This window comes from Cibotium barometz, chromosome 8, assembly GCF_041138505.1.
Source record: "Cibotium barometz isolate CiBa-2024 chromosome 8, ASM4113850v1, whole genome shotgun sequence".
Classification (NCBI taxonomy): Eukaryota; Viridiplantae; Streptophyta; class Polypodiopsida; order Cyatheales; family Cibotiaceae; genus Cibotium; species Cibotium barometz.
The window spans coordinates 54765399-54780182 of record NC_141053.1 but is presented as its reverse complement, the minus strand read 5'-3'; the positions used below and the strand labels follow the sequence as shown (position 1 = coordinate 54780182).

General features: G+C 43.1%; 1 protein-coding gene across 1 annotated transcript; it reads right to left on the bottom strand.

Moving 5' to 3' along the window:
* Window positions 1–11493: 11493 nt before the first annotated feature.
* LOC147636426 (pentatricopeptide repeat-containing protein At1g03540-like) lies at window positions 11494–14353 on the bottom strand. Its single transcript, XM_086801866.1, has 2 exons — window positions 13999–14353; window positions 11494–13930 (listed from the first exon to the last, which is right to left on the bottom strand). Exons 1-2 carry the CDS (start codon window positions 14083–14085, stop codon window positions 11765–11767), a joined length of 2253 nt encoding a protein of 750 aa, XP_086657992.1. The 5' UTR covers window positions 14086–14353; the 3' UTR covers window positions 11494–11764.
* Window positions 14354–14784: the final 431 nt, after the last annotated feature.

Sequence of the window (14784 nt, the reverse complement as noted above, 5' to 3'; positions counted from 1 at the left end):
AAGGATCTGCTCAGGCTCAATAACTTCTGCTTCGTCTACCCGTCTGGCTTGCTGTTCATCTGAAACATCAAACACTTCTGGACCAACATATGGTTTTAGCCAAGAAACATGGAAAACATCATGCATTCTGGTAGGCAACTTTAACTTCATGGAGACATCACTTAACTTCTTTACTATTGGAAAAGGGCCAAAACTATGGAATGAAAGCTTGGGACAATGTTTGCCCACTTGTTTTAATCTTTGTTTCATGATGCACTGAGAGACCCAATCCCCTTCCTTGAAGTGGATATCTCGTCTAAACTTACATGCCTGTCTGTGAATTGAATGATGACCAGGCTCAAAATTCAGGGCCAAACTGGGCTGAGTTCCAAACTCTGCGGAATCGACATACTGATCTTCTAAGTCTTTTCCAAAGATGTTGAGAATGGTAGACTCCTGACTGGTCGGGATGCTGGTCTTTCTACTAAGAACATCTGCTACTGGGTTATGTTGACCAGGGATGTACTTGATCATTCCTCCAACCTGGTGTGGAAGAGCTGACCCTATCTAGTGTGCTGAGCACTCCACTGGGCACTTGGCATCGTCGGGAGCCACTTAAGTGCTTGGTGGTCTGTGGTGACTATGAAAATGTGTCCGTAAGGAACATGTTTCAAATGTTTGAGGAGGACTGACTGCTGTTCTAGCTTGCCCTTGAAAGTCTTGGAAAGACAAGAAGGAAGCTTGCTAGGAGGTTCTACTAAACTGTGGGATACTGGGTAGGAGATCATCCTTAAAAATGTCTGAATGAGAAAGGAGATCTGCTAACTGAGGGACTGAAGATGATGAGACAGCGATTATTGATGAGATAGAAGCTGTGTCTGAGCATAAATTAATGCTCCTTCTGCTCCCTTGCATATAGCTCGTCGGGCCTAGAGATGAGAAATCATAGGAACGCCAAGAATGCTCCTATCCCCCCGAATCATGATAGGCTCAGGAAAACCTTTAGAGATAATAAAGGTGTCCTGCCCCCAATTGGGAATAGGTTCATACTGATGACAAAACCACTGAATTCCTAAGATCATGTCACATCCCAAAAGAGGAGAGACAATGAATTCTCGCTGGAATGAGGTCTTTTGAACTTGAAAAGAAAACTGTTGTGCCTTCTGAGAGATGTGGGTGCGGAGACCAGGTGTAAACCCGTCTACCTCCAAATGATAGGGCACTAAGGTACAGCTTATGTTGGTAGCCAACTGGGGAGAGATGGCGTCCTCAGAACTGCCCATGTCAAAAAGGATTATGAACTATCAGCCCTGGGCAGAGCCATAAGCTCGGATGAGGCTCTTATGAGAAGCATCGCTCTCACCCTCCTGCTTAGCATCAAATACCATGGATGGCATAGGATGCATGGAAGTTAAAAGTTGAACTGCATTTGAGGTAGGAGGCAAGGCTGGAGGAGCTGGGGAGGCTGTGGCAACTGTGGCAGAAGGAGCTTTGGTGGCTTGTGCCGCTTGCCATTTGTGGCAATCCTTCTTACCATGCCCTATAATATGACAGAAAAAACATCTAATTTTTGACTGGTACTTCCTTTGCTCCTCTGGAGGAAGATAACCTCCAGTAATGCCTGCTTTAGCCTTTTCATCAGGGGTTTTCTTAGGTTCTTTATCCTTCTTACCCCGTGAACTGAAGCTATTACTGATGTCCTTCTTAGCATCTTTAGAAGACGCGTTACCTTTCCCTGTCTGTGCAGCAGCAGCAGCAGCAATTGATTGCTGCTGTGCTGCTGGGGTTTGGTACTGGACTGAGATGACCGCTTGGGCGGCTTGCCCCCCATTAAGCTTCACAGCGAGAGTCAGAGCCCGGTCATATTATGTACTTGGCTCAAAGTTACGAAGTGTGAACCGAATGTTAGAGTCCAATCCACCACGAATGAATTGCTCCATCTTAGCCTGCTCTGATAACCCTAACTGATGTGCTAAAGTAATAACCTTACAGGAAAACTGAAGCACTAGGGATCCATTCTGTCTCTGAGTCCATAGAACTCGTCTTTCAGATCGGTCATGTACTAGGGCAGGAGAAATGTGGTCTTCAGGTCATGGACAAAGATGTCCCAGTCAAAGGCTGTGACACCTGTGGCTTGGTCTATATGAATACTAGACCAATGCTGCCACCAAGTGACTGCCTCACTAGTGAGATGGGGAGCCGCTAAGTGGACTTTGTCTTGAGGGTTTGTGATCCTAGCTAAAGGAAAATAAGCATTAAATTGATGAATAAATTGATTAACTGATGAATGATCACACTTACCATCATACTTACTGAAGTTTGGTTGACTCTGCGAATGATGGTAGTTGATGTTGCTACGGATTGCTGGGCTGGTGACACCTATGAGACTGGGGAGACTGAGGAGAGCTGCTGATACCTCAAGTGTATGGCCTCCTTTTCCCGTTGGTGTTCGAGTAACATACATTCTCGATCAAGCTCATGTTGGTGTTCCCGAGCGGCAAGTTCAGCCTGACGCCGATCTTCGTTGATCCTATGTTGGGCTTCCTCATAGTCCTGTCTTTCTGCTTTTTCTCTTTTCCTTCGGGCCTCATCCTCTCTCCTTTGTTGTTCCATCTGAAAGAAGAGGGAGATGTAGTCGGGTGCTACTGGAGGTGTAGAAGGACGTGCTGCTACTACCTCCAAGAGTTGATGTCCATGAGCAGCTGGTTCTGAGCTTTAAGAAGAGCTATGATGTCTGCTATAGGCGGAAGAACATGGTCTCCTTCGGGGGAGACGTCTTTCGGATGAGTACTCTCTTCTGTGTAGACATGATGCTGAAGTCGGTGGTCGTGCCGGAACGCAATCTAACCATCCAAGGGTGCCCCCATGCTAGGATACGGTGTGTGTGGACAATCTGAATCTGATACCAATGTGATATGCAACGGAAGTCTTTGTATTGGAAGATCCTGTTCACACAGATGCTCACACCGTCTTCTGTATCCTGAGTTTCGTGAGTTTAGCAATCCATTTCAATACTTCAAACTTTAAAGAGATATGAGAGAGAGAGATGAGAACTGCACACCAGATTGGGTCCTGAATTACCCAACTGAAGGGCCCCCTATCCCAATAACGAGATAGTATTTTCTTTATTTCTTTAGAGACAACGACTATGGACTGTAAATAAGCCAAACGCAAGATCTCGGAGGATCGGAGATTTGGCTGAACTGTACACGGCTGTAGAAACATCTCGATGACCTGATCTCGAGCCTATGCACTCTTCCCAAGGGCATGAGGAAGGGCTGCACACCTAAGGCTGAGAAAAGAAGATGGTGGACTGTTCTACGCTATGTTAGAATGCTGTAAATGTTTATGAATGCTGTGTTACCTTCACCAGATGACTGCTGCATGTATGGATGATGCATAGAAGGCTGGATACTGATGTAAACTGATGATTCAGGGCTGAGAACTGCTGTAGACTGAAACGCAAACCTATAGAGATGATGCTGGACTGAAACGCAGGTGTGCTGCTGCATAGAAACGTAGATTGGCTGTACGGCTGGTTCACATGCATAAAACAACGCAGGCTGTATGCTGATTCAGGGACTGAAGTGATGCTGGTTTTGCAGGCACCTAGGGCTGTAGGGAGTGCTGAACTGCATGCGTTGGAGAACCAGGGCTGGCTGAAGCAACCTCAAGCACTCCAAGGGCTGGATGAGACTAGTCTAGTGCTGAAGGCAAGGGAACTCCTAGGGCTGAGGAGGAAAGCTCTTAGCACACTGAAGACTGAATGAGAAACTAAGCCCTATGCAAGCCTATTTATACTAACTAGAGGTTGGTCAAGTTGGCTGGTCATTTAATAAAGTTTATATTTATAAATGATAATAAATGCTAAATAAATACTATAAAATATGAAAAAAATACCAGATAAATCCTAGTAAATTCCCTAAGACTTCTGGGATGTTCTAAATGATGCACAGGCATATGAATGCATATTATGCAAGATGTAGAGTGCTTTCTGATGCAAACCCTAAGGCTTCTACATACTGACTCTACATGCATGAATGATTCTCTCCAAGTGGGTTAAGGGACTTGACTGACTGACTGACTCGCTAAGGCTGAGGAATGACCTACGTAGCTCGTGCTGCCTGACTTATCCTGGACTGAGGATGTACAATGGGGTCACGACGTACGACAATTATCATCCTACTAGGTTCTAATAATGTACAACTGTTGCACTGCTGATGATGAGCCATCTTGTCACCATGCACTGAGTGCAGAGTGCATGTGACATGGGGGATAGGTGCCATCTCATAGATATTAACATATGGCACAAGCACATTGATCATGTGAATATACCATTAACTCAAGTTTATGCAGGCCCAAAATATTGTTGGTGTGCAGGTTCACCAAAGTTTCAGGTTGATGGTATGCACAAAGTATGTGAAGCATGCCAGCTTATTAATCAGGCTAAACATTCTTTCACACATGAAAAGCACGTCATTGTAAGGCCATTGGATTTTGTACATTCTAATATAGGTATCGACCAAGACTGTAACAATTACAGGTTACAGATACTATGTTTCATTTCACTGATGGATCACACTAGGAAAGTGAGGGTTAACTTATGAAGCAGAAAAGTAAGGTGTTTGCCTACTTTTAGATATTTAAAGCCTTGGTTGAGGAGAAAAAGGAAGTGCAAATCAAATTTGTGAAATCGGATAGGCAAAAATATTTCTCCAATGAGTTCAATGATTTCCTAGAGAAAGCAATAAATCAAGAGACAATTCACATACAAGTACACTCCACAATATAATAATGTTATAGAAAGAAAAAACAGGCACATTACAAACGTTTCTTGTGCCTTGATGTCTAAAAAATTTAAGCTAGATTATTTTGCACTAAAGAAATAGTAGCAACTGCTATTTACATTATAAATAGGACTCCACTATAGCTGGTCATGTCATGACACCTGAAAAAAAGTTTACAAGCATAAAACCAGATAGGTCTCACTTAAAAGTGTTTGGTTATAGTGTCTTTGCATAAGGCAATTGGATATAAGTGGATCTATAAGATCAAGGATAACTCGGATGGATCTATGAATAGGTTGCGCAAACATATGGCATTTACTCTAAAGAGACATTTAGCCCGATTACATTAGATGGATATAAAGAATGTGTTCTTGCATGGTGATTTACAAGAAGAAGTTTATATGATGCAACCATTAGATTATGAGAGTGTTGCACATCTAGATTTTGTATGCAAGTTACATAAAGCCTTGTATGGCTTAACACAGCCGTCCAGAGCATGGGCAAACAAGAGCAGGGATTAACTTGCTACCATTGGATTTCTGATATCCAATGCAAACTTTTCACTTTATGTGAAAAAGACAAATAGAGAAATCATGTTGTTAGTTATTTATGTGGATGACTTGACTATCATGGATAATAGTGATGCTGACATACATGATGTCAAGATGCTTTTGAAGTCGAAGTTTGAGATGAAAGATTTGGATAAGCTACAAAATTTTCTTTGTATAGAGATGGTGAGATCACCTAATGGCATTTTGTAGTTTACAAAGACAATATGCCTTAGACATGTTGTCTAAGGCAAGTATAACAAGTGCCTGTAAGCCTATTTTAGTGTCATTAGAGTAGAACACTAAGCTTTGCGCAGAGACAGGTGAGTTTTTAGAGAGCCCACTATGTACAGGTGCATAGTGGGAAGCTTGATCTACATGACTATTACTAGGCCAAATTTGAGCTTTTAGAGAGCCCACTATGTACAGGTGCATAGTGGGAAGCTTGATCTACATGACTATTACTTGGCCAAATTTGAGCTATGATATTAGACTTGTGAATCAATTTATGCAAGCCCCTAAGAAGCCCTGCGATTGGATGTGGTTAGACAAATTCTCACATATATAAAGTCCACTATTGATAATGAACTTTTCTATGAGGCTGGCAGAGAGATACAGCTACATGGGTATACAAATGATGATTGGACTGGTAGTGTCTCAAACAAAAGCTCTACCTACGGCTTTATGTTTTTGTTTTGGGAGTGCTACTATGAGTTAGATCACCATGAAACCACTAACAGTAGCCTTGTGTCGAGTACATAGGTAGAGTACAAGAACGCTCTAATGACATCTTAAGAGGTAGCTTACTTTCAAAAGCTACATGATGGTGATATGGGTGAGTTCATGGATAGGGCCGTTGTCATTTACTGTGACAACATGAGTAGTATACAATTGACCAGTATTCTAGTATATCATGCTAGAACAAAGCACATTGAGGTACATTATCATTTTGTGAGGGAGAAGGTTCTAGTAGGTGATATGGATTTGGTATATATCGGCACAGAGAATCACATGACTGGCATCTTTACAAAGACATTGGGTACACAAAAGCTCCACAAGTTTAGGAGCTTACTTGGAGTACAATATGTGGAGTTGAGCTCAAGGGAGGGGTGTTGAGATGTCAAACTCAACTAGTGATTCAAACATTGATGACCCACCTGGGTGATAGCTTCCGCACTTACACCACTGGCTAGGTTAGTGAGATTATGGCCGATATACCACCATTGGTTTACAAGTTGTGTGACAACCATCTTGGTGTACTAGAGTTATGACATAGTTATAGTGACAACTCATGCAGGCGGGTTCGCACAATGGACCAACCTTTGTATGTTATATTAGGAGAGTACTTTCCCTTGTAGTATGTACTCTTATCTCTTTATGTTATGATTGTAGAGAAGAGAAGAAAATTCACCCATCCATCATGTGTGCTTGTCTGCTCTTGTGTGTGTGTGCTTGCTTGTGTAAGGAGCTCAATCTCATCCTCTCTCGCATTCTTCCCACCTAGCACATGTAAATTTTGAGTACATGGAATTGGAAGATATGATTTATCACCAAAACATGCATTCATTCATGCTTGGTTGATTGTGTACACATGTTTTTAATGCCTGCGTGTGTGGTTTTGTGACATATGTGTCTCAAAGAGTCAAGGATGCCCAAGAAAGCCCAAGGATGGGAGTGAAACATTAATCTAGCATGAACGGGAGACTTTTATGAGTTTTGTCAACTTAGATGTGATCACGTGGCTTAAAACCATAAGTATTCGCATGTATTTATAAGTGGGACCACACTCTCCCCTTACACTGTCCTAGATCTTGTCTTTGAGTGCCCACCACTAGACTCCCTTGATGTGCCTTCTTCCACCCCTATCTAGCTGCATTTGAAGCACCAACATGCTATCTTGCTAATTTGTTCTTTTTGCCAACTACTTGGTGCATTTAGCTCTCTTTCTTGCCCTTTGGCTAACCGCCCCTTCCACACGAGCTATCTTGCTAATTTGTTCTTTTTGCCAACTACTTGGTGCATTTAGCTCTCTTTCTTGCCCTTTGGCTAACCGCCCCTTCCACACGAGCTATCTAGTATGAAATTTGCAAAACGCAACCTTGATGAAAATAATGCGAACCTGAGTGAAAATGCTAACAACAATGGGGTTCTTCACACTGGATCTCCACATCCTTATGAAGAGAAAAAAAAATCAAGCTTTTCTTTTGGCAAAACGTGACGCTCTACTACCAATGTAACATGGGTGTTTGCGGAATTGTGTTTATGAATTGATTGATTTTTCATTAACACCTAATCAAAGACTTTAACCCATGCACAAACTGCTTATTTATACTCAATACACAGTAGAGAGAGATGACTTGATCTACCATGTATTACTAACAAGAAGTATATACAATGTTGCATAGTGATATTCATTGTACAATGTTGCATAGTGATACTCATGATAGCATTACTCCTAAGCTCTCAGTGTCTCAATGATGACTGGTAGATCAGTGATTGAATATGGCTAAAGCCTAGACTCCTATTTATATTAGTGAGTTGGATACCAACTCTACCAACCATAATAATAATGTCCAACTAACTATTCACACAATAATCCAATAACTATGTTCTGGGTGCTCGTTGGGCACCTGGATAATATTACAATGATCTGGCACAATAACCCTTACAAGCGCATTAATCCAACCATGTACTCGACCTCTGAGGTGGCCAATGGATAGAAGCATGTCCACGTCACACGCGGGAGAGCGTGCACATGACAGCTACACTGTACGACCACCTACATCATCATTGCTGCATGCCTACAAGTATATTGTATTGTATTAGAGCTTGCTGATCTACCCGGACAAATACTAAGGCCACTCCCACCCCTACTTCATCGTGCAAGGATGTTCCCTTTATCACCTACTTCATCGTGCAAGGATGTTCCCTTTATCACCTACTTGAGCACACAAATGTTGATTTGGTGGTTTGCTTTTGTTGGGTGGCACTCACAAGAATCTCATTGTTGAGAAGACCTCTAAAGATACAGAGTTGTAAGCGAACAGTTGACTAGACGTGATTCCTCACAAGCCTTCAAGTGAGTCAGAGCAAGCAAGAGACCTTTGTGTTGAGCCCAAGCTTTTGGATCCTATGGGCCACGAGACCGTCTACAATCGACGACCTTTGGAAAGCTTTGGGAAAATTGGAATCTTGTACTCAAAAGAAATCACTCCTCCTAGATTGTATTTGGTATTAATAAATCCTTGAAGTTTGGGATGTCATGTGCATGGCAACATGGACATGCTAACCTAGATTTGTAGCCAAGATTTAGAATTGGTTAGGGATGTTGTAAGCTCCAAATGGCACAAGAGCAAGTCCAAGGAACTGGACAACAGTCAACCAAGAGGACCGAACCACACGTGTGAAAAGTCGACAACATATAAATGATTTATTATCTCATTTTTGCTAACCGACAACAAGACGACCTACTCCAGGACATCTTGTGATACTATATAAGGCTTAACAAATCATTGTGTTAACCATCTAGTTCCCACTGGGAGATAGGTCATAGACTAGCATAGAATAGGACTTTTCATAGTCAAGACTCCTTTTAGGTATGCTTCGAGCCACCAGATTTGTATGAACATATATACTCTTTTTTATAATATAAAGATATTGTAGATTAGATGAAAACTCTACATTTTCTTGTCTCTTCTCTCCATTCCTTCTACATGGTTGCATCTGTGTTCCTATGAAAGGTGCTTAAGACTGAAAGAAGACTCCCACAACTTCCACATGCGACATTGGTATCAAAGCTTCAGATTGATTCTGAGATACTATTTCTACCCATGCCCCACCCAACCTTACTGCATGTGCCACCAACCCACGTACCCACCACCCTTCTCCATCACACACAGATGAAACCATCGCCCGCATCTTGATCTTTTAGAGGTGTCAACAAGGCTAAGCACTAATGGTGTCCTAGATTAATGTGCGCATTCCAAGGAGCATAACACGGACATGGAAGAAGATGCCAAGAGATTGGTTGGTGGTGTTCAACAAGACCCAAGGGTTGCCACAGATGGCTTTGCAGACAATCATAGAAAGCTTTCAAGAAAACGGTTCCAAGGGATGATCATCCAAGGGGTGGAGTGAAGATGCTAGACTCAATAGTTAAGAATACCAAAGAAGTGTTCAAAGATGGGGCATAAAGAACAAGGGACAAAGTGGAACCGATGCACAAATCTACACCAAATTGTGGAGTGAAATCAAAGTAGGGTTTTTAGTAGAAAGGTTGTAAGGCTTTTAAGGATTATAATGTGAGTTTTCATGAAAGAGCAAAACGGATAATGACATCATCCATGGTCAAGGATTTGGAAGCCTGTCATCAAGTTTAGTAAAGGGGGATGTCGTGCATGGCAACATGGACATGCTAACCCAAATTTGCAACCAATATTTAGGATTGGTTAGTGCTTCTGTAGGCTCAAAATGGCACAAGAGCAAGTCCAAGGGACTCAACAAGAATCAAGCAAGAGGACTGAACCACACGTGTGAAAAGTCGACAGCATATAAATGATTTATTATCTCCTTTTTGCTGGCTGACTTGCTGTTGGCTTGCTCCAGGACATCTTGTGAGACTATAGAAGGCTTAACAAATCATTGTGTTTACTATCTGGTTTCCACTTGAGGATATAGACTAGCATAGAATAGACTTTTGATAGGTCAAGATTCCTTTTAGGTGTGTGCTTGAAGCCACCGGGTTTATATAAACATATACTCTTTTGATAATATAAAGATATTGTAGATTAGGTGAAAACTGTGTGTTTTCCTCTCTTCTCTCCATTGCTTCTACATGGCTGTATCTATGTGTTCTATGAAAGGTGCTTAGGGGTGAAAGAAGACGCCCATAGCTTCTGCATGTGACATGCGGGGTCGGCCCAAAGCATTATTCCAGCCCCTAGTGTTGTCTTCTCTCTTTGTGTTGCTATTTGTTTGTTAATTTCTGTGTTGTTAAGTGAATTCCGTTTTAAACACACCCCTCCTGCTCTTAGATCTGAAGATGTTGACCACAAGTCTCAGCTCAAATACCTTGTAGATTCTCCTTGGCCACCTCATACTCTAGAGAAATGCTCTGTAGGCTTCAACCCTTGAGAAACTCTAGATGGGAATGCCTGAATATATATGTGCATGCTTATATAGTATCCCCCTGTGGTGGTCGGCCTGTTTGCATACTGTCGGCCTACTGGGACAAGCCCACGACTGTGTATTTGCTGGCCGACTTGCTCTTCTGCTGTTCGACTGCCATGTAGCAGTGTGACACCTGCACTGACCCAGATGCCTGACTGCTTCTACATCATGCTAGACTCTTCGGTGTGTCACAAGCAAAAACCACTTTGCTTTTTTTTTTTAAAGCTTATTAAAACCACCACAAGCTTTGCTGAGTGGGTCAAAACTAAGGTCGCCTTCCCCTTAGGCTGACTTATTACTGCTTGGCTTGAATGAGAAGAGAGAATGCTACTTTTTTCTTTGAATAGTAGGTTTTGTACACCCTGATCCTTATTCCTTTCTAACCTTGTGTCAATTGTTGTCATACTCCAAAGTTTGCAAACTCAGCCATGAACCAAAGCAGAGCAGAAATCAACTCTAAAACCACAAGAAGAGGCATAGAAACTGCCCCAATCATTGGGCACCTCAGTGACTGTAGTGATGAACTACCTTACATCATTACGGGTAGATAGAACTTCCAGCCTGAAGAGCCACCACGACAAAGGAGATAGAACACACATTGTCTCGCTCCCTGAGCCTAACAAATAGCCCTCGATGCTCTTCTTCTGAAACTGCCTGTATCTTTTGGGAGAAAGCACTCCACCCACAAATATTTGTAGCAGTGCACTGGTCTGCACAAATCCTCATGTGCAGTACTGGAGTTTATTAAGTTGGATTCAGATGGCCTGCCCGCTAGCACATCCTGAAAAAAATTATAACCTGTCCAGGGAGACAGTGGGCTCAAGAGCCTGCCCATTGCAGAAGTGGGCCCCAATACACTCCGCATTTCTGAAGTTCAACCTTTAAAAACTTCTTTCGTACCACCAGCTTAGCTTGCTTTGAGCAGCCGAGTTACCACACACATAATCCAACTCACTTTAGTTGCACTACCATCACTAGCAAACTTCTCACACTGCCTCGTACGGTCGTACCACCGGCTTAGCTTGCTTTGAGCAGCAGAGTTACCACACATAATCCAACTCACTTTAGTTGCACTACCATTACTAGCAAACTTCTCACACTGCCTCGTAACACATCTTCCTTTGTGTTATAAAAAATGACCAAGCCAACTTTAAGGCATAGCAATCCATCACTTTGAGAGACTGATCTGCTTGACTTGCAAGAATGTTTTTGCTTTTTGTGAGTCTTTTATAATTGACCAAAGAAATGCCCAACTCCATGGGCATCAGTCCATCAATTATGTCATGGCTTCTCCCAAACCATTCTCATTGCCTCAACCTTGTTCACATCTTCCTGCATGTTAGCATCTGCACAAATGTTAGACAAGCACACATATGCAGTAGCGTCCTTTTCATCCAGCCACACTGCATGTTCAAAGGCCTGTCTTCCAACCTCCACATTGCCCCACTTTTGACAAGCCGCCAACAAAGTATGCCACATCACAATACCAGGATGGAATGGCATCTTCTTGATCATCACTATTGCCTTGTCCACATGGCCTGCACGGCCAAGGAGATCAGCCATGCAAGTGTGGTGCTCAGGAGTTGGAACGATGCCATAATCTTTGCTCATGGCCTCAAAGTACATCTGGCCCTTATCCACTAGACCTGTGTGATTACATGCATTAAGAACATTGCCAAAAGTCACCAGATTTGGATTCATACCTTCTCCTACCATTCTATCAAATGTTTGGAATACATTTTCACTTTCTCCATGCTGGGCATATCCTGCAATTAGTACAGTCCATGAGACAACATCTCGAACAGGAAGATTGTCAAACACTTGTTGTGCTTCTGTAAGAGAGGCACATTTAGTATACATATCAACCAATGTGCTGCCAATAACAAGATCTCTTTCCAACCCTTTTCGGGCAATCTCAGCATGTAGTTCCCAACCCTTTTCTGTAACTCCCATTCCACCACAAGCTTTCAAGGTGCAAACAAAGGTGACAGCAACTGGAGAGATGCCCTCCTGTTGCATCCGTTCGAAACAGTTGAGTGCTTCCTCACACTGCCCCTGTTCCGCATATCCTGTGATCAGTGCAGTCCAAGAGACTACATTTCGAACTGGAAGCTTGTCAAACACTTCCTGTGATTTTGCAAGCAAGCCACATTTAGCATACATATCGACCAAGGTGCTGCCCACGAAGAGGTTTCTCTCTAACCCTTTTGTGGAAATCTCAGCATGTATTTCTCGACCCCTATCTGTGGCACTTATGCTACCGCAAGCCTTCAAGATGTAAACAAATGTGGTAGCATGCGGAGAGATGCCCTCGTATCGCATCTGCTGGAGACAGTTGAGTGCTTCCTCACCATGCCCGTTTTCTGCATATCCTGCTATTAGTGCATTCCATGAGACCACATCTCGAAATGGGAGCTTGTCAAAAACTTCTTGTGCATCTGCAAGAGAGCCAGATTTAGCATACATGTAAATCAAGGTGTTGCCAATAAAGAGGTCTTTTTCCAATCCTTTTCTGGCAATCTCAGCATGTATTTCTCGTCCTTTTTCTGTAGCTCCAACACTGCCACAAGCTTTCAAGCTGCACGCAAACGTGACATCATCTGGAGAGATGCCCTCATTTTGCATCCGCTCAAAACAGTGCAGTGCGTCCTCACCACACTTCTCGTCAACATAACCTGTGATCAGAGCAGTCCACGAGACCACATCCCGAACTGTGAGCTTGTCAAACACCTCTTGTGCTTTTGCAAGGGAGCCACATTTAGCATACATATCGACCAAGGTGCTGCCTACAAAAACGTCTCGTTCTAGTAACCCTTTTCTGGCCATCTCAGCATGTAGTTGGCCACCTGTTTTAAGGTCTTTTAGCTTAGCACAAGCCTTCAGTAAGGCCACAAAAGTATATGGAGTAGGATGTAGAGAATCATCCTCTCTCATTTTCTGGTACAGATTGAGAGCATTCTGTGCCTCCCCGCATTTGATATAACCTGTGATGAGTGAATTCCAAGCAAACTCACTTTGATGCACCAGCCTGTTGAAAACCCGCTGGGCATCACACATGTTTCCAACTTCCACCAACATCCAGACGAGGTCATTTCCGAGTGATGTGTGGACTTCCAGCCCTTTTTTTTGCATGTAGGCATGCAATCGTGCCACGTGCACTAGGGTTCTCTCCTTTCTGCACTTGTGCAAGAGGGAAGCAAAGTCCTCAACCGAAGGCAAGGGCAGAGTTCCTTCTTCCAAATATGCAAGCGTCTCATCTAAGCTAGACATATCCCAACTAGTGTTGTTTTGCCTCACTTCTTCTTGTGCTGGGTGCATGCCTTTCATCGCATAAGGCTCTTCTGCTTTTTCGAGTCTTAGCATATCTTGAACCCAACTTGGGTTGTACGAGCCATGATGCATCCATAGGGAGTCCTTGGTGAGAGGATGCTGGAAATCCCGGTGCCTCTGCAACAGGCCGAGACTCAGCCCCAATCTTCTAATTGAAAGAAATCGAATGGCAAAGGCCCACTTACTTTGGTGTTCCGGTTGTCCCGCCAGCAGGAGGGATCTCTGAAGAAGTCCTTCCATAAGCGCTCGGAACGTGCTCTTGATGCTGCCATCCCTTTATGTCTGCACACGAATGGCTACACGGCTTCCTCCTCTGATGGCCGTCTCTCTATACTTCGGGATGTGCACGGGAGTAGCCCTCATTGTGTGGGGATGCCGGGTTGGCTTTGGCGACTCCTCGATGCTTGTGGGCGCTTCAGTCAAGCCCTACCAGCGCATAAACTTGGATGAAGGTTTTCAGCGTTCCACCTGCGCTTTTGATTATAAGATCTTGAGAGTTCACAATTCGCCTTAAACTTTAAAAGTTAGCAAAGGCACAAGGGGCAAATGAAGGAATAGAGGGGAGACAACTCCAAAAAGGAATTGGTGCACCTCTCAAAGTGGTTTCAGAGTGGAAGGCTGGGCATCACATCCCATACCGTGCCCATTTAGATCTCATGCTAATTGTTAAACCAATCAGTTGTTCAAGAACTTCTAAGATTGACTTAATAAAAGTTAGTCCATCTTGACGGACTGAGTAAGATCGGTGATTGACTACTAATGTCCTTGTTGGCAAAACATGGAAAGATTTGAATGAGTTGTGGCATACAAGTGTACTCATTCAGCGACATACCATCTTGATGTTAGAGATTGCCAACATTTCAAGGAGCAATTGTTTTTAGTAGATTTTGAACCGTCTCAACCTTGGGTCAAACGAGATTTGATGCATCAAAAAGTGACAATACTAAGCAAAGGCTTGAGAGGATGAACGC